Below are 20693 nucleotides of genomic sequence, written 5' to 3' on the forward strand. Positions count from 1 at the left end.
CGGAACGCGGCGGAACCGCGTTCCGGCACCTTTTTCCGGGCCGGCCGCACCGGAAATAGCCCCTCCCACACCGGAAATAGCCCCTCCCAAATTTTACTTGCATTCCTGTTCTCTAAAGGGGCGGTCCTAGGGTTTGATGAGGGCGTGGCCAGGTTTGAGTTCCGCCACCTTTTCTCCGAGAAAAAAAGCCCTGGCTTTAGGTATAGGAGATTGCTTATATGAAAAGAGCACGGTAAGGGGAGGGGGGGGGAAGGAGTTACGGATGGAGCCTGGGTTGCTGTGTATGAGTCATCATCTAAGAATTGTTTTTTCGTGCCATCTTATGCCTGGTACCAAGACCTGATCTTTTTGTTCTGGAAAGGTATAAAAGGTGGAAGACATCTTTTCTGGTTGTTGCCTTCATTCCTCTACCAGCCACGAAGAGGAATCAGGCAGCCCCTCTCTGTTTTGATCAAAATAAAGTTATAATCTTTGTTGAAACCTCGGCTCAGAACTTTCTTTGGCTCTTTTAAATTCCTGAGTAACACCAGGGCAATTGTGAGGCTAAGTGGAAAACCTTACAACCATATTATGAGTTATTTCAGGGCCTAGAGGTATCTACCTCAGTGCAAGAAATCAAAGTTCTAAGGTCTTCCAAATTTCTATCTTCTTCTATATAATAAACCTGAGATTAGTTAATTAATCAGTATTTAAGAGTTTGTTCTGCACAAAAAAAAACAAAAACAACCCACCAGGAAATCTATAAGGTCGATTTTGTAACCATTGGTTAACTTTATATAAGTCTTCAGTGTATGGAAACTATAAAATGAATGACATTATTGTATTAGAGATAAATATTTTGCAGAGTGACAGGTCATTATGCTGTGATTTCACATGATACTGTATCCTTTTAAAAAGTAATTAACAGCTCCTTTCCCTTCTGTTTTTGAGAAGCACCACCACCAAAGTGTTGTCAGCAAGAATTGAAAACCATAGTGAGATATGTATTAGCAAAGCAGAGTTGCAGATCGAACAATTTCTATCACCCATTATAAAATGTTTCATACATCACCCAAATCCCAATCACAAATGGCATCTATTATAATTGGTTGGGGACACTGGACTCTTCGCAGTTTTAAAGGACTAATCTCTTTACTCCTTCGTTTTAGTTCTGCAATGGTCTTTTCAGCTTCTTTCACAGTCTTCTCATCATTCTAAAAAAGAAAGAGAGTGGAGAATTAGAGCTGGTATGTATCTGAGAAAAAGTACGCAGCCAGAGTTATTTTTCTCCAATAATGGGAAAATACTTTACACTGGGTTTTTATTCTCATAGAACGCCCAGAACGGAGTTCCGGCACCTTTTTTGGATGGAACCTTGTAGGGTAGGCAAGGTGGGCTGTATGATGTGTCTGAGTTCCAGCACCTTTTTTTTTTTTTTTAGAAAAAAAGCACTGACTTTACTCTTTTTTTTTGAGAAAAAAATGGCTACCATCATGAAAAATCCCTCCTATTTCCAAATCGACACCTTATATTAAGTTGTTGGTATCAAATATATATCTTTTTTTGGGTGAAAATATCTCACACGGTAAATAAGACGTTCGGAACTCGTCCCCCAACCTGATCAAGGGAAGTCGGGAAACTCAGATACAAAATACTTCGCGACGGAATGACCGGCGACTTATACCCAACCCAAACCATTTTGTGTTCTATAATTATCTTTGATATATGTTGAAGTAATAAAAGGATTAATCCTAATGTTGAGAATATTAATGGGTTAATTACTTAAAGCATATTCCCATATTCAAACGAATGCATGGGAGACACATATTATTCCTATTTCTGTCTTATATGTGGCTGTGAATATATCAAGGCCCTATGGCAGTTTATATATAATTCTGCATCATGGTAGAGTGGTTAAGACTGGGCAAACCAGTTCAAGTGAAAGTGCTGTTCCATTTTGGGTTGCAAATCCAGCTGCAACCACTGAATAGGGTATAATTTTTCTTGGTGCCCCCTTTTCCTTCCTCTGGGTTTCTTTTGTTAATAATTCCTGGTCCTGCAGAGTTACACTTAACTGAGCTTAGATGAAACAATAAAAAATAAACAGGTTTGGTTGCCATAGTAGTTCAGCAAAACCATGTTCATTCCAGGTTATTAAGATGAGAGCTTGATATCTTTCAGTTCTCCCTTGGGTTCTCACCTCCAGATGGCACATTAAGTCAGACACTATTCCCAGACTGTCTTTATTGAACTTGCTGTATTTGTTATCAAGATCATTGTTCAGTTTGTTTAATAAATGGTTCATCGCGTCAGCATCATCATAGAACTAAAGAGAGAAGAAACAAACAAAAAAACCCACAAAAGAACAGACTGATCAAGAAGTGCTCCTTTTAACCATGAAGACTTGCAGGGACAGAGACATTTTGTCTCATTATAACAAACCAATAATCTTCAGGATATCAGTCCCTGTTGGAATTATTTAATTTTACTTACAATGCATAACTGGATGTCTGATATCTGTATCATTAAATCAGTACTAGCAATTCTAAGAATTCAGTGTTGCATGCTTGTTATTTTGCATATGCGTTCATTTTGGTTTTAAATGAGTTACTTCCCAATTCAATTGGAGTTTAGACTTTAAACTGAATTTGCCATTTGGGATGAATTGAGAAAGAAAAAAGGAAGAGTGAAACATTTTGATTTTTATCTGGACATCTCAGTACCGTTCTTTGGCATGCTCTTCTGGAGAGGTTATCTGAGGTCGATTAGTTTAGATAACCCTGGGAATATGATGGAAAGTATGCTGTGACTTCAGCAAACCCTTCACAAAGTCTGCTGTGAGATCCAATGCAAAATGTTGCCATCATACAAAAAGTGGCTTGGAACAGTAGTAACCACTGAGCAAACCTCAGCGGCTCTACTATGTAGCATACTGCAGAGCTCTGTTCTAGGCCCTGTGACAGAATGACAGAAATAAGGGATTAGAAATTATGACAATATTTGCAGATGATACAAAGAGAAAATAGCAAATGTAAAGTATTAATATTTATGAGGATCTTGACAAGCTTGAATAGTAAGTAGAAAACAAAAAAGGATGAATTTCAACACAAATACATGTAAGAACCTTCTTTTGGGTAGAAACAATAGCATTATATGATGGAGGGTATCATTGGGCAGTAACTCGTACAAAAATAATCTGGGGTATCTGGCTGGGTCACAAGCTGAACATGAGTCAGCAGTGTGATGCAGCTGTTAAAAAAAGGAAATTCAAAAGAAGGATCATGTCAAGCTCAAGAGAGGTTATAATGCCCCTCTCTTCTGTATTAATCAGACCATACCTAGAATATTGTGTCCAGAAATGGACACTGGATTCTAGGAAAGATATTGACAAACTGAAAAACAAGCGTTTGATTTTCTTCTTTTGTATCAAGTCCATTTACCTTTCTATAATTCTCTATGCTCTTCAGATGGTGCTCCTGACAAATACATAAGTTGAGAAAATTTTGCCATTCATTCTTCAGGGCTTCCTGATGGGCCTGCAGTGATAGACAATAGATATAGACAATAGATAGATAGATAGATAGATAGATAGATAGATAGATAGATAGATAGATAGATAGATAGATAGATAGATAGATAGATAGATAGAATTCTCATATCTGTTACTTTTTAATTTAATTTCTTCTCCAAAGACTAACAGCAACAGATTACCATGGCTGATCAAATATAAAACAAATCTATCAAATTTTCTCTCAAATTTGGCTATATTCAAGGCCATATTCAAAATATCTATCTTGGAGCACACTTCATTTTGTTGTCTGCAAAGGATATACCCTCAGGTATCTATATAAATATTTTCTTCTGGATGGATGGTGACATGCCTAGACAATCAACAAAGCTTTGTTTGCTTTTACAGCCATTTCTTGGGCCATAGATTGCACAGCAGTCTAAAGCATGGCGTTTTCCAAGACTCTGTTTACACAATATACTTTCAAAACTTCTCATGAGGATTTCTGTTTTACTGGGATAGTTACAATGTGGTGAAATTTTTTTTCTTAAGCATAGTTTGCCCATTGAAGCACAGATTGCTTATTTGGGACAATATTCAATCTAATGGTTAAGGCATCAGGCTAGAAACAGGAGACGGTGAGTTGTAGTTCTGTTTTAGCCATGAAAGTCAGCTGGGTGGCCTTGGGTCAGTAACTGTCTCTCAGACCAACTCACAGGGTTGTTATGGGGAAAATAGGAGGAGGAAGGTGTGTTGGATATGTTTGCTGCCTTGAGTTATTTGTTAAAAAATATGAAGATGGAACATAAATAAATTAATAAAAATAAAAGCAAGAGGAGCCTGTTGCAACAAATCTCAGTGCTCATCTGTAAATTACACTGCAGAGACTTAGTTAACTTTTTCTGGGATTATTCTCTTCAAGTTATGGTAAGTTGTGATTAGTTTAATACCAATACTGTACCTATTCTGTTAATAATTATACCTCAGATTTTCACTACCAGAAAATACCGTACAAGTACTATATTTGATGTGTATTTGTATTAATTTGTATACTTGGAAAAATATGAATAAAGAGGATAATTTAAACATTATTATTCCTGACTTGTTCAATAGTACTGTGTCATTAATAAACTGCCATTAGCCTTATTTCTACATCACACAGTACTGTATGTTCTTTCATTTTCATCAATAGTAGCTACATTAATTGTACAGCAGACCTACAATCCATAGATATTCAGGGAGAGTATGTTGCATCACATTATCTGATTTACAGTATATCCTGGTGGCTGCTAGCAATAAATAGATAGCAATAGCACTTAGATTTATAGTATATACTGCTTCATAGTGCTTTATAGCACTCTCTAAGCGGTTTACAGAGTCAGCATATTGCCCTCAACAATCTGGATCCTCATTTTACAAACCTCAGAAGAATGGAAGGGTGAGTCAACCTTGAGCTGGTCAAGATCGAACTGCTGGCAGTCGGCAGAATTAACTTGCAATACTGCATTCTAACCACTATGCCACCACAGCTCATAGAGAGATATGAATACATACTAACTTAAATTTGAGGCAAATTCAGAGCTTATTATCTAACCAAGTTAGAATGTTGTTATTTGGTCATTTTGATTGCTTATCTAGCCTTTCTAGTTTTCTGGAAACAAATCTTTTGAAAAGGATGGGGATCATACGGTTTCAATCTAGAAATTCATTGAGACATTCAATGTCTAAAAGCAACATTTATGGTTAAACATTTCTTAAATTCCTTAATTTAGTTCCAGAGAGAAGTTTTATGTTTGCTTACTCTTTTCTGTATGAACATTTAAAACATACCTAAGTCCTGTCTAATATTCCAAAATGCCTCTCCACCTTTAACAGGTGTTTGTGGAAGCTCTATAGTTAGCTGCGCAATCCTTGGTAATTCAGCTTTAGAGACAATTGCGGATAATGTTTAGACACCCCTGATCAAATTATATGTTTCAGTTTCTAAATGAACGAAAGCTGAAACCACCCCTATATGGAATTAAATCAGTATTTTATAACATGGCAGGTGTTACAAACATTTCCTTTAGCCAACTATTCTTGTTTCTTCTTCAAATTTCCTTGTAACCTATCTTTTCTAGCTCAGAAATATTTTAGTTCTTCTTGCATGTTCTAATCTATATCTTTGATATCTCTCCATAGATTTTCAATGCTATTCAAAGCTGGAGATAGAAAAGACTACTCCAAAATCCTTTATCTTCCTTTCTGCAAATAGTTTGATTTGGAATATTGTTTCAGATCATTGTCTTGCTGAAATACCTAAATACTTCTTTTCAGCTTCAGTTTCTATACTGATTGTACAGACTCAATGGGGGAACATTCCCTCTCTTCCAGACAAATGGATTCTAGACTATTAGTTAAAAAAAAGTTATTCAGCCACTTAATTTCTCTGAAAAGAATAATGGTGGAACTAGTAATGAAAAAGCCAAGAGGTTTACAAAAAGGATGAAAAATGTATTTGGACGTCTCAATTATACCCTTAATTATACCCTCATTCAGAAGCATCTTTTTCTCTGTTGCCTGGCAGCATCCACTCACTCAGGGCAAAGTGAGGGAGAAAAGAGAAAAGTCCATATGATTTGGCTCTGTTGAGAGGCCAGTCATTTGTGTCTCCTCTTTGCCTTTGATCTTTTCCCAAATTAGTTGCTCATTAGAAGATGTTTGTAATTAAGAACAGGTGGCAGCATTTGTTTTCCTTTTGCTATTAATTTTTTGGTCCCAATCTAATTTTCTTAATCTGAAGACAGGAAATTACTTTTCTTCTTCTTCTTCTTCTTTTTTAAAAAAAACTTTGTTAGGGCAAATATTCTTCAGAGAATCAAATTAATGAAAAGAATCTGGTCATTTAGCTTTCAGAATTCTGATATTTACCTGGATTGGGGTCACTGCTGGATGCTTCAGTTCAATCATCCGTTCTCCATCATCCTGAAGCATATTCACATACTCTTCCTGGTTAAGAAGCTCATTGTTTCTGAACTCCTGCAGAGAAGGAAGAAAGAGTTAATACAGTATACATGGCCACAATGAATGAGTTGAATGATACAAATGATACACATGAAATAAATGGACTACTGGGGACAGGCAATTTACCATCCAGCCCTGCCAGGAGAGTAGCAGGTTATCTATGAAATTCAAGTATAGGTGGTCTTCATGATGGTAGTTTCCATTGCTAAGCAATGTGGTTATAAAGCATGATGTCACATGACCACACTGCTTAGAGATGGTAGTTCTGACTGTTCCTGGTTACTGCTGTTAAGTGAATCATCACAGTTTTCACATCACTATGACTTCTAACTTCCTGCCAGATTCTCCATTGACTTTGCTTGTAGGAAAGTGGCACGGAACACTGCAAATCACAAACATGTGACTGATGAGGGTGCAACTGTCAGAAATCTGGGCCAGCTGCTGAGCACCTGGATTGCAATCATGTGACTGGAAGCACTGCAATAGCTGGAGCTTCAAGGATCAGTCGTAAGTACCACTTATTCGGTGCCATCACAAATTTGGTCACTAAAAGAATGGATGTTAACTGAGGACCCCCTCTACATTTAACAATGTGTAAGTTTTGTTGAAATCAGTATGGCTGGAGGAAAATGTTGCCTACAAAAGCGTACATAGTTTATCTGCAGGGATGTGCCATGGGCACATCTGAAATTGATGTTGCAGGAGTGTCATGTTTCCTAACAGATTTCATGAACTAAGAATTCCCACATCTAGAAATAGAGTTTGACATCTAACTTCTCATTTACCTCATACTCACGCCGGACTGACTGGGGATCAATCATTTGATCACTCCAGTCCTGCTTCAAGATCTTTTGCTGTTGTTCTGAGAGATACGCCAGCTCTTTCATGCAGCCTTGGAGGTGGGTATAGAGGCTATTCAAGCTCTGGCCTCGCCAGATAGAGGCTTTCTGTCAGATTGAGGGGGAAAAAATATTGTCATTTCATTTAACTGTTGTCCAGTTGTCACCAAACGGATATTGTAAAGACAAGTCCTAGCATTCTCAAGCATTACAGCCCTTGGTATTATGGTCTGAAGTTTTCATGAATGGTAGTCCAATAAGATTGGAGGACACTATGTTGGGAAAGGGTGCCGTAGTTTTTTTATTATTCCCATCTAATTTAATATCAGAACATCCTTATTGAGAATGCTAGAACAGCTGCCATTGAATTTTTAGTATTTAATTAGATTTCTATCCTGATTTTCATTCAGAAACTCAAGATGGCAGACATAATATTTCTTCCTCCTATTTTCCCTACAACCACCTGCTTCTATGGCTGAGGGTGGACTAGAACTTGAGTCTCCCTACTCCTTGTCCAACATTGTGCCCACACTGCACCATGCTGGCTCTTAGCTTTGGAAATGCTATTTAAGATAACAGCCAGGCCATTACAAGAATTCTCTTGGGATCTCTTATGCTAACAGTCCAATAATTCTCTCCTACATCATACACAAGCTACCTCATGATCCTCTGTAGAAGATGGCTGCTTGGTAAGGGCAGGAGAATAAGATAGGCCTGTTCTCAATAAGTCATGTCTCTATGGATGCAACTCCAAAACTTTGTGTCGGATGTGTAGGACAGGAAAACACTCAACAGTGTTGGTGCTTGTATTTATTTTTTGTTCTTGTAAAGAACCATCAAATCAGAAGTAGGCAATACTGTATGATGCAAACACCAATATACTTTCAGATACCTCTGTTAGTACCCACCATATTCTCTCTCCTATCCCAATTTTACAAAATTAAACAAGAAGCTGGAAACAGCAAAGCACAATCCCAGCCTCTAACATCACATTTGTTTGCAGGAAATTCTTTGGATTAAGGTCCCAATGAAATAGAAGAGGGCACCTATGAGTTTAGTTCATATTCCATTAAATGGAGGTATTGTAAATAATCGTAACCACCGCGGCAGCCATTTTATATATAAGTGTGTCTATCATGGCACTCATTTGGGGAAGGTGTCCATCACATTCTCTCGAAACCAAATGACTCCTATCTTTAATAGCCAGATTTTCCAATCACAGCTTACACGAATCTGATATAGCAGATTAATAATAATTTTAAAAAGTTATAGCCTATAATAGTGAATAAACTTCTTACCAGCAAGTCCTTGTAATGAGTCTTCAAATCTCCAGCTTCCTGTTTGGAGAGAGTGAGAGCAATTTTATTCTTAAAAGGAACAATACTAATGGTTTACATAATGTGTTAAAAGATATACCATCTTGCTTTATCATACTGTGAAATTAATTTTTGTGCTATAATATTTAGATTTAGTATGACCTTTTCATTTAAAAAAAACAATTTCCATGAGCAAACTGATCCCTTTATAATGTAGTCAATATTTTAGTCAATATTTACCATTTAAATATTGAAAGAATTGAACTGTTAGCTAAAAAAAAATCAAATTTGTATTTGACTGTCAGTGAGTACTATGAATAGATATTTCATTTTTCAAAAACTAGTTATGACTCTGTCTGTAAACTGTTATTGTCTGATAATTCACTGACAGCAGAAGTGCAAGTACTGTTAAAGGGCCTGTAATTGCAATAAGATTACAGAGATTTTTTTATGTAAACATTCATTACAGTAATGGAACATTTTAGTACATCCAGTACTGTGAGTCCATCACAGTATGCTAAGTGACATTTAACAAACCTTTTCAGCTAAGTTCTGCAAATTTTATTTATTTATTTTGTTAAACATTTTATATGGCTGCCCAACTTGCACACAAATGCCTCCTGGCAGCTTACAACATTAAATCATTAATCGTTTGAAAGTTCTCTATTTTTCTTATCTTGCAACTTCAGAATGTATTGCTGGATAAGAAGAAAAAGTAGTCATTTCCATTTAAATGCTGACGGTTTGAATTTCAACTTAGTTTCAAAGAGCCAAAGATGAAGACTTTTAAAGCTGTAGACTACAACATCTGAAGGGCATCAGATTGTCTGCCTCTTTTGTCTTCACAAATTCAATGCTCTCATAGGTGTTGGATTACAGTTCAACATGTCCCTACTGAGCTTTGGACAATTACTGGGTTAGCTATTGGTGATGGGACTTGTGGTCCATTATGGCTTTATTTCGTGTGTTTTTTTTCACCATCGCTGTTAATACACCCAGATTATGCAACATAAAAATGCTCACAATAAATACAGTCATATTACTGGGCTACAATAACCATATCTCTGCATGCAGAATCAAGTTCCAAGTCTGTTGCTTTAGACTTCTGATGTTTTCATATATTTTTCTTCTCAAGTGTAGTTCTGCCTCCTAGAGTACAATAATATAGTATTATAATATTCACTTTCTGAAGTTTACTTTTCAAGAGAAATACTGTATTTAACCTTAAAGGTTAGCAAATTAAGTCTTGTAATTTCACGAGAACAGAAACTTCACCTCTTCATAAAAACTATCAATTCTAGAATACTGAAATTCACTGGGAGTTAAGAATTTGGTTTGCTTAAACAGGTCTTGTAAACATGTAATGGTTCATTTTTCAAGGTGTGTGAATTCCAAGTTGGATATTGCTTAAAATGATCACATTAATTATTCCTCACTCTCCAACCACACAGCATTGGGAAGACGTGTACTATAATTCATCTCTACAGTGAAAAGATTGACCATATGCCACCTTACCAGACTGTGAAGATTTTTGATCTGGAGACCATATGCTTCTATCTCCTTTTGAAGAATGTTGTGTTCTGCAATTTGTTTTTCCAGCTCAGGCATTGTAGGTCCATATTTCCCTCCACTGACTTGTTTCTGCAACAAACCCACCAGCAAGTCATCACGCTGTATATATCTAGAGTTATCCAATTGCAAGAAAAAAAACTATCTCATTTCTTTGACCTCTTGTCCAAATGATTGCCATGTTGTTCCTAATACTTGTGACTGCTGCTAGCACTCAAGCCAAATTATCCTGAAATGTTGGAGAGTGGAAGTCACTTAAAACCAGAAAAAGATGCAGGAAAAAATGGTTATGGGAAGAAGTGAGACAGGCAAAGACTGACAGGACCATTTTGAAAGGTTTTGTAGTTGTCTCACCAAAAAGCTTCTCTTATTGATAAACCTGTACCTTGCAGAACTGGCCCATTTGATACAATGGTATTATATTTCTGTGAAAACACAGGCAGAAAAATATTCTAAGAAAGACATGAGTGTTGAAGAAAATCTGGTATCTTAAAAGCTTACACAAATAAAGTTGTTGAGTATGTTTATATCCAAGGCAACAACAATATGAGGCAAACATGCAAACTCTACTGACCTTAATATAGCTGTGTTGATAACCTACTAACATAGTAATACAAATGGGAGATGATGTTATATGGAGCTCTATAAAACTGTACATTTGAAGAAAGGTATCTGCAGAATAAAAACTAGAAATATTCAGGCCACTAGAAAAGAGAACCATCAATATGCATTTTATTCCTTTTTAGAGTACCTAGGAAAGGAACATCATGAAAGCAAGTTTGACTTTCTGTTGCACTGGGAAGAAGGGAAGGAAAGGGAATTTGTAACAACACATTATTTCTGTGCTCACTTATGAGTCACCAAAGGAGAATTCCACCCCTCTCTCAATCATTGTGTTAAGTTCTGTGTATAAAAGTAATTCATGATTAATACGAAAGTTGATTGGCACTCTTGGGGACAGTACCATCCCTTAAGTTTTTTAATCTTTTAACAAGACATAAATCAAATAGCTCTTCAAAGAGCTGTTTCCAATTAAAGATTAACAATTTAATTTTATCTTAAATTTAGGTAACCCGATCTCACTCTCAGAGTGACTGTTCTAGGCCAGAGGTCCCCAACCTTTTGGGCATCAAGGACTAATTCTGTGGAGAGAGCTTTTTCCGGGGACTGGAGGGGGCGTGGTTTTGTGTGCTGCCTGCATCCTGCAGATGGGGCTTTGCTTGTTTGTGCGGACCAGTTGCTGGCATGCCACGGCCCAGTACTGGTCCACGGACCGGAGGTTGGGGACCCCTGTTCTAGGCCACCGTAGGCAATGCCTTTATGAAGTGAGAAGATGGAAGGGCATTTTAGTGCTTATGGTTAAAGCACTTTGAGCACTCACTTTCTCTGTGTTTGAGATGTTTCTCTGGGTTTCAGGCAATGTTACTCAATAGTTACTAGATTTTATGATACTGAGGTTTTGCTATAGGAAAGTAATTAAAAACAAGGATATTCTTACTGCACTTTTAAAAAACTTTGTTTGCTGATAAATTGCATTGAACAACAATACACAATCTCTATTTCTGCAATTCATTCAGTGATGGTGAGACATGGGAGCTGAAATATAATTGCTAGGTTGCATTACCAGTCAAATTGCATGTTCTTGATAATATTTCTTCACTGCCTGATCTGGCATGAATTATTAAACCAGGGTTATTTCTATTTTGCTTAGTAATAATTTTTCAATATTTGAGAACAACTTGTTTTAACCATTGAGCTAAACTATAGTGTGCATAACTGTGGTTCATTCATAAGCTACAGTTGGCTATGTTTATATAACATAGTAAGTTAAGATCAAACAAACCACCATAATGTATAAACTTGGCCAATATGACTTGATCTACCTTAAAGATTTGTCTGTGACAAAGCAAACTTCCTGGTTTAATCATGAATTTGGATAAAAGGTTATTGAAAAATTATTGTATTTCTAGGGCAAATCAGTGCCATTGTCAAAGGCATGTATGCCCTGATAAGCATTGGTTGAGGTCATTTTTTTTATTATGCCAGTATCATGAACTACAATCTTTGCCTTGCAAGGATATAAAGGTTTTGTTCTTCTGCTGTGATCTCCAAGTAAAGCTGGAATTCAACTTCATTAATTGTGTTAATCAAGAAATGGACTTGATCAAATGAAAGGCCACATACCCAAGCAACAACTCTTACCTGTTTTTGTTCTAGAATTTTTGCCCAGTCCACTTTGGAACCAACTTCAGAAAGTGTAAATTTTTCATAGAGCTCTCGATATTCTGCACATTGGTGTGTCATTCGGACATGGAGCTGCTTGATACTTGGAAGGAGAGAAGAAAGGGAATTTCTTCATTAGAAAATGGGTTTCTTCAAGGAAAAACTGTCCAAATTTGATCTGAACCTTGTCATGTAAGTGTGTCTCCATGCATTTACTAAATATTTCTCAAGAGAGCTGCATGGAATATAGATCACTACTTACTCTTTCTCAATTTCAAAGGCTTGAGGGTGTTTCAAATGCTTGACTTTGTCTACATCTAGGAAAAGGTCTTTCAAAAGTGTCTCTGCCTCTTTCAAGTTTTTGCCATTTATCTGCTGGAACTCCAAAGGCTTGTTCTGCTGGTGATTAATAGCATCCTACAACAAGAAAAGTGTAATGTGCATAAGCGTCATTCCCAGAAGAGAGGCAGTTGTGGTTGTACATCTAGAAGGCAGATATTTTAGGCTGTATTCTGAGCATGTAATTCTTGATTCTGATATTAATTCCACAAATGCAGGTAAATAAGTTTTATCTTATAGTTTATCGTGTCAACTTTTATCAGATAGTATGCAATTAATTTACAGAATTCATCACATCGAATAAATGTCTTAGATTAAGGGAAAAAGAGCTTTGGCTGAACACTGAATTAGATCTTTCTTGTTTTGATTTGGCAAGCCATGTTTCATATATTCTGAGTTCCCTGATAATACCCAGGAAAGTACCTAGGACTACTCTTGCGTGTATTTCCCTATTGCTTGGTTATCCCCTATGAAACATGGAGGGAGAGGTTCAAGTAAAACTAGATTAGCAACTGAGATACACTATACCAAGTAAACGTTCATCATGAAACATGGAGTGTCTGTCCCCACACTCTTAAGATAAAAATAAAAATTATTTTCATGAGTTAGTCATAGTCTTTTTGGTTCCAAGCTCAGAGTTATCATACATTCAAACATACCCACCACTATATCCCTTTTCAGATAGCAGCATTATATAAAATGCAAAAAGGCAGCATGAAGTAATCAGCAAAAGAAATTAAGGGCAGGAAATAAGAGAGAAGGAAAGGAAAAGTAATTCTAATTTTCTCCAACAGCCATAATTATAGTTTTCTGTCCTTGCAAAACATTCTTGCTTCCCTTAAGTCCATATCCTGATTCAAATACTGACTTTACTCATTCAATATGTCAGCTCTCCTTGATGCTTTCAGATGTTTCATTACCTGACTAGGTAACATCTTCAGTGCTAGTGAGTGTGAGCACTCATTTTAGTTTCACTTTCTAACATCCCACTAGCATTGACAAATATAAATAAAATAAAATAAAAATAGAAATTTTTAAATGCAGGTTAAAAGAAATCAAAGAAATATTTCTTTTAACCTTTCCAGTGTTTCTTCCCAAATTAATTATTTTTATGTTTAATTCTGTTCACTCTGCCAAAGGCTGTCAGGTGTGAAGATCAGGTCTGCGAAAGATCAGGTCCTCATATGAAGGTTCAATTAATGTGATTTATTGCTAAAGCCTATACACGGGAATCTTCTCAACTAACAGCACCTGCCTGGAGTTGGCACTCAAGGGTTGGACTAAGCTTGTTTGTGGCTACATAAAAATTCTAGGCTGATCCCCCTTTTTACTCTGTCCTCAAACTCTGCCAAGTCCTTCTACAAAGGTTGTTCTTTGGTCCTTTTCACATACTACCAGAATACTTTCATCAAAACTGCTTTGCATTTTCTTCCCTCTTTTAATTGTAACTGTTCCCTACTATTTGATATCTATTTTGAACTCTCTTTTGCTCTATATGCATAATGTCATGGTTCCGACAGATGAAACCCTTCAAAAGAACTTTGAGGCATTGTTTACTTTAAAGAATCTTTTATTCAAGAAACAAAGTATCAGCACTACATAGTTGAACCCAAAAACTAAATTCCCCTCCCCTGGATACAAAGTAACAAAGTATAATTCCCTCCTCCAATAAACAGTCATAAATCACATTCCCCAATTAGCTTGAAGCGCGGGCTTTCTCCCCAGCTCTCTAGCCCGCCAAAACACTATCAGCTCTGGGCCCAATGTCCTTGGGTTCCCACGGCTGAGTTTTTATTGTTATGACTAGCTGGATTTTCATCCCTATTCCCCCTCCCAGCATTGACTAATTCTAAAATCATAGAGAAAATGGCTGCATCTGTTGTCAATGCAAGAACATCCAATGTTAGCAGCATTGACACATACACTAATAGGCATATAGCCCCCCTCCCAGGTATACAAAAGTCAGGCCCCATGGTCTAAATGTAGGACACTGTAGAAACATATGTTTTAAAGAAGCGTTATCCTTGTTACATCTCCAGCAAAGTGGGTTTTTTTACAGTTCTTTTCTATACAAACATAATGGAGTCCAATACATTCTAAATATTATTTTTTGTTGCATAATTTGTAATTTGAGGTCCATTGACACACTCGTTATAGAGGACTCTCTTCCATTATCTATACAATATAGGAAACTCTAGCTCTTTATTCCACTCCCAGAATCCTTGATCAAGAAGCAATGCTGTGGTCAAGTGATTTTTTTTTTTTTTTTGCTCTTAGTCTCTCATGGAACCCCATCAAGCTCTCATGTGGTAGCATTCCATATATGAATCTATGGTTGGCCAGTAGGATTCTTTGTAACACATTCTGAAAAACCCTGATTTCCCCTGATTTAGAAGATAGTAAGTCATTCTTTCTGGCATACATTTCATTCACAATTAACTCCAACCCTCACTTTCATACCTGTATTAATCAACTCCTCTCCACAAGATTAGACCACCTCCGTTCAGATCTCTTAAAGGTTTCCACATAGTTTTTTAAAAGCACAAAATATCTATTTTTCTTTCTTTAACATCATTCATTTATTGCGTCCACTGAAGAAAGGTGGCTAATGAATTCAAATAAATAAAAATGAAATAAAATTTGTGTTTTATCTAATATGAAAAAACTAAAGAAATTTCAAAGAAGAGACCTCTTGAGTTTCTAATGAAGATAGGACCATTTTGTTGCAAGAAACTATTTCATGAGTTCAATCCAGTTTGTTTTTTTTAATTTTAATCAGGCAACTCAGCTTTTCTGTCATTTCAAAATAAAGGACACAGATATTCCCCTTGTATCTGATTAGATTTATTTTATGTATTTGCCCAACTAGCATATGTGATCTTACTTCTCTATTTGGAGCTTTCTCCAATAAACTTTAGAGCCAAACTTACAGCATGTTTTTTGTATTCAAGTTCCAATTTTACCTTCTTAAGTTTGGACTGTGTTTCAAGGATGTCCTTTTCCACCTGGTCAGCATTTTTTTGCATGCGAGAGATGAGCAACGCTAGATCATTGCTGCTTGATGATCTGCAGACAAGAATATAAAAATCAGATTAAAGATCCAGGTTTTTTGCTCAGAATTTCATACTGAAGCTACATTCTTTTTGATAATTATTTTGCTCAGTATACCATAGACATAGAACCCGAATTGGAACATTAGACTGCATTAAAAATCTCCTTAATTAATAATTACATAGCAGTGAAGAACAGATTCACCTATAACCTACTTGATAATATAGGTAGTCTTCGACTTACAACAGTTCATTTAGTGACCATTAAAATTTACAACGGCACTGAAAAAAGTGACTTATGACCATTTTTCACACTTACATCCCCATGGTTACATGGTCACATGATCTAAATTTGGATACTTGGCAACTGACTCATATTTTTGACAGTTGCAGTGTCTTGGGGTCATGTGATCAGCTTTTGTGACCTTCTGACAAGCAAAGTCAATAGGGAAGCAGATTCACTTCACAACTGTGTTGCTGCAGTGATTCACTTAACAGGTGTGACAAAAAAGGTTGTAAAATGGGGCAAAATTCACTTAATAAACATCTTGCTTAGCAACAGAAATTTTGGGCTCAATTGTGGTTGGAAGCTGAGGACTATCTGTAAATACTAAATAATAAGTAACAAATAAGACACAAATCTTTTGAGAGAAATAATGTTTAGCACTCTTACATGCACATTATTATGCACATTATTCAAACAGATACATCCACTTCCAAAACCTGACTTCTAATATAATAACTCAAATTAGAATGTTCTGATGTTTGTCTAATGATCTCTGTGATGCGTTACAAGATGCCATGCCTCTCTGTGAACCTCACAGAGACACAAAGGCAATCTAGACCACAAAACAAACTGTTTTGGAAAGGAGATAAATAAAAACTGAAAGTTAGAATCAGCTCTGTTTCCCAAAGGATGACTTTCCCTAAGGAGGTGGAAATGAATTAGCAAAGGAAGCTGGAGTTAGCAAAGGGGCTAATGAACTAGCAAAGGAAACTGGAATCTTAAAAATCCAGAACTCTGAAAAGAAGAACTTTGATCAAGAAGGTGAATGGTTGGCAACTAAAGATGGATCGAGACAGTATTAACTAACTAACTAACTAACTAACTAACTAACTAACTAACTAACTAACTAACTAACTAACTAACTAACTAACTAACTAACTAACTAACTAACTATAATAATAATAATAATAATAATAATAATAATAATAATAATAATAATAATAATAATAATAAAGTTAGAAGGGACTTGGAGGTCATCTAGTCCAACCCCCTGCTCAGGCAGGAAACCCTATACTATTTCGGACAAATGGCTGTCCAGTCTCTTCTTAAAAACTTCCAGTGTTGGAGCATTCACTGCTTCTGGAGGCAGGTTGTTCCACTGGTTAATTGTTCTAACTGTCAAGAAGTTTCTCCTTAGTTCTAGTTTGCTTCTCTCTTTGGTTAGTTTCCACCCGTTGCTTCTTGTCCTGCCTTCAGACGCTTTGGAAAATTTGAAAATTGTTGAGGCTTATTGAATTTTGTAAATAGCAATGAGGGTTAGTGACCTTAAATTAACCTAAAGCTGCTTTCCCCCCCCAAAAAAAGGCAACTGGACTTTGTTTTTCCTTAAAGACGTTTCACTTCTCATCCAAGAAGCTTCTTCAGTTCTGACTGAATGGTGGAGGATGGAAGGATTTATATTCCTTGCAGTCATCTGGTTATTAGCATTCTTTCTGAGAGTTGTTGAGGTCACTTGGGGATTTATCTGTACCATCATAGTGCAAATGGGTGTGGAACTGCTGAAAGGACTGTGTTATAAACCGGAGATAGGTGGTGTCATATCCCTCCCCCTCTGTTGAGAGAGGGCTGTTCAATGTTAATGTAGATGGCCTCTTTGACCCCTCTTTCAAACCAGGAGTCCTCTCTGTACAGAATGTGGACTTTGCTGTCTTCAAAAGAGTGACCTTTGTCTTTCAAAGGCAGATGGACCGCTGAATCTCGTCCTGGTGGGTTTGTTCTCCTATGTTGTGCCAAACATTTGTGAAGTGGTTTATTTTGTTTCTCCAATGTAAGTTTTGTAAGTCGCAGTATGAACTTTCATCCGGCTTGTATTTTTTTTCGGTTGCTTAAAATCTTTTGTCCCCTCTAGTGTCCAGTTCCTAAAATCAATTATCTTTTGTTATTAACTTGCAACTACCAGGATAGACAAAATAATTTTTCCTCATAAGAAATTTTACAATATTGTGTTTATTTTACAATAAAACACAATATTCCAAATTTATCTGGATCCATTTGCAAATTTCTTAGATCAAAATCTTGTTTAGCTTTCTGCTATTTATTTCAAATTTGGTAAGTTCTTAAGCTTTTAATTAATTATTCTTTTGTTCATGATTGAAGATAATCTCACACAATTAAGATTTTTCAAACCTGTCTCTAATAGTTTTAAGATGATTCATAGGCAATTTCTGAAAGTGGATAGAAAGTGAGGTTTGCAAGTTTAGTGTCCTTTAAAAAGTTCTGCTGTGGTCCCAACCACTGTTTTCCAGTGCTAAGTATCTCAGAAAACATCTGTCCCATGGTCTCCTTATGAGGAGCCGCTGTCCAGAGCACATGTGGATGATCTCCCATTCTCTCTTTATCTGGAGAAATTCCAAGGAGCCAGTCTACTCATTAGTTCCTTGGCCTTTGCTGTGGTTGTTGACTCCACATTTGCCCAGCCACCTTCAGTTCATGATACCTCCTCTAGAAGTCCTCAGCATTCATTTTCTTCATTAACTTTTCAATAACAGACTGAACTTGTATTTTGAGCAGGGATGATATAATATAAACAAACAAAAACTCTAGACTCACTGACAGTTAAGTCCCATATTTTAATTATTATTGCATTTTTCCATCAAATTTTAACACTAACTAAAGACTAGAGGCACAGTACAACCTCTTAACTGCTGTAAGATAAAATATACCGGTTTATATCAACTAATACATGTTAATATCAATATTAGTGGTGCCCATTGTCACCCTCAATTGTAAAATATCATTCACCAGATGCATTAAAACCATTTGGGAACCAGGCATTCTACAAAAACTTTGCATAAGCATGTGAAAAGAGCAACTTACAGGTTGAGGAGATATTAATTGCAACATAAATAACATAATAATAAAACGGAAAACAAAGTATAAGAAACTGGGCTTTCCGCAGGATGTGGTCAAAAAAACCCTTAAGATGATAGTTACAATAATACAACTGAAGCTCCATGATGCACATAAAAAATGGGTGGAACTTTGATCCTACACGGTAGAACAGGAAAAACAGGTGTGTTAATATCGTATAATATCGTATTATGTCAAATGTCTTCCTTAGAATTGAGAAGGATGTTACCTCGTAAAAGAAATTAAACGATACGTTTTAGGTCAAACCGGGAATTCAGTTGTTTCTCCGACCAATAGACCTTCGTGGAAGACGAGTGTCGGAAAGATTCATCTGGTCTTTTCAACCAAAAACTTTCAATATATCGGGGTTGTAGGTCTTAAAACACATCCTATCATTTCAACGAGACAAAATCAATGGGATCGTAAATAGTTAGAACTCAAAACCTTCAAGAGATTCACAAAGAGTTTCATGGCATTACAACTAAAATGCTGACTGGTCTTTCAAATTAAAATTCAATTTAAGCCCTCTCATTTGTTAATCATACATTACCAGAGCAGTAGCAAGTCCTAGAATAAATTAATATTATGGAATGAAAGCTGTGTGATGATCCTCCAAAGAAAGAAGGGATATTGATACGTAATCATTATGTGAAAATAATACTGTTGGCAATATGTAGGGAAATGAACCAGCCCTTCCAGAAAAATTGGTTGATACTGCAACAAAATGCTATTTAATTAATTTTATTCAATCTAGATGTTGTTCTTCAAAGGAAGCTTTTATGTTTCAGGAACATCATATTTTCATAGACGCATAAACTGTGTTTGCAGAACAGGCCCATACATGAGTAAGCAATGTCACTCTTTCTCGGGCAGTCTCCCACTTTTTTTTTCTTACTCTTCCAAGAACACCCTAAAAAAGCCCCAAACAGGTGATGGTTCAACTTGAGCTACATGTACCATAGCAGCAGATTTGGTCTGTTCTTGCTACCCAACCCGCTTTCTAGAGCAGGGGTTCTGAACTGGGGGTGCTCGTACCCCTGGGAGTGCAAGATGATATTCCAGGGGGTGCGAAAACTTGGGTTTAGAAATTTCAAAATTATAGTGTATCTGCATAATCCGTTGCCATTATTTCGAACTTTTGTAAAGGGTGCGAGAATATACCAGAAGCGTTCTAGGGGTGCGGGGTACAGAAAAGGTTGGGAACCACTGTTCTAGAGGATGAAGGGTTGGGATTAACCATGGGGTTAATTTCTGGTATTGCAGTTTTGAGAGCACAGTCATGAAAAAGAAATATACTCTAATGCAGTGTTTTCTCAATCTTGGCAATTTTAAGATGACTGGATTTTCCCAAGCTGGTTGAGGAATTCTGGGAGTTGATGTCCACCCACTTTAAACTTGCCAATGTTGAGAAACACTGCTCTAAACTATGATTCCAGACTGTGATTACAGCAAGTTGGGACTGCAAGTTTGGGCAGCATATTAAGCCGAACCTTGGCATGCTTTAGTATATCATATCAAGATAGCTATAATTTTGGAAGATTTTTGGGAGGCAGGGGAGGCCAGCTCCTATTGGATACCAAATTCATAGTGCAGAATGCAGCAGTAGCACTGTTGAAAAATAGCTTCCCAGCCATTGCTCAAATGTGTCAGGCAAAAGAGAGTACAGCACCCCCTAAAGCAGATTGGTTTTTACTGTGGAAAAAGATTAGCATTCAAAACTTTCTCCTACTG

At 36.6% G+C, this 20693-nt stretch overlaps 1 protein-coding gene across 1 annotated transcript in view; it reads right to left on the minus strand.

Moving 5' to 3' along the window:
• Positions 1-20693, minus strand: part of EVPL (envoplakin) — a gene marked incomplete in the record, with an annotated part of 52522 nt that overhangs the window by 16631 nt on the left and 15198 nt on the right. Inside the window, 10 exon segments of the mRNA XM_015819701.1 lie at positions 1047-1193; positions 2180-2305; positions 3420-3515; positions 6398-6505; positions 7276-7437; positions 8628-8666; positions 10161-10286; positions 12417-12540; positions 12700-12854; positions 15740-15842. Coding sequence (XP_015675187.1) covers positions 1047-1193; positions 2180-2305; positions 3420-3515; positions 6398-6505; positions 7276-7437; positions 8628-8666; positions 10161-10286; positions 12417-12540; positions 12700-12854; positions 15740-15842 — 1186 coding nt within the window.

This window comes from Protobothrops mucrosquamatus, unplaced genomic scaffold (genome assembly GCF_001527695.2).
Source record: "Protobothrops mucrosquamatus isolate PMUCROS unplaced genomic scaffold, P.Mucros_1.0 scaffold969, whole genome shotgun sequence".
NCBI classification, from domain to species: Eukaryota; Metazoa; Chordata; class Lepidosauria; order Squamata; family Viperidae; genus Protobothrops; species Protobothrops mucrosquamatus.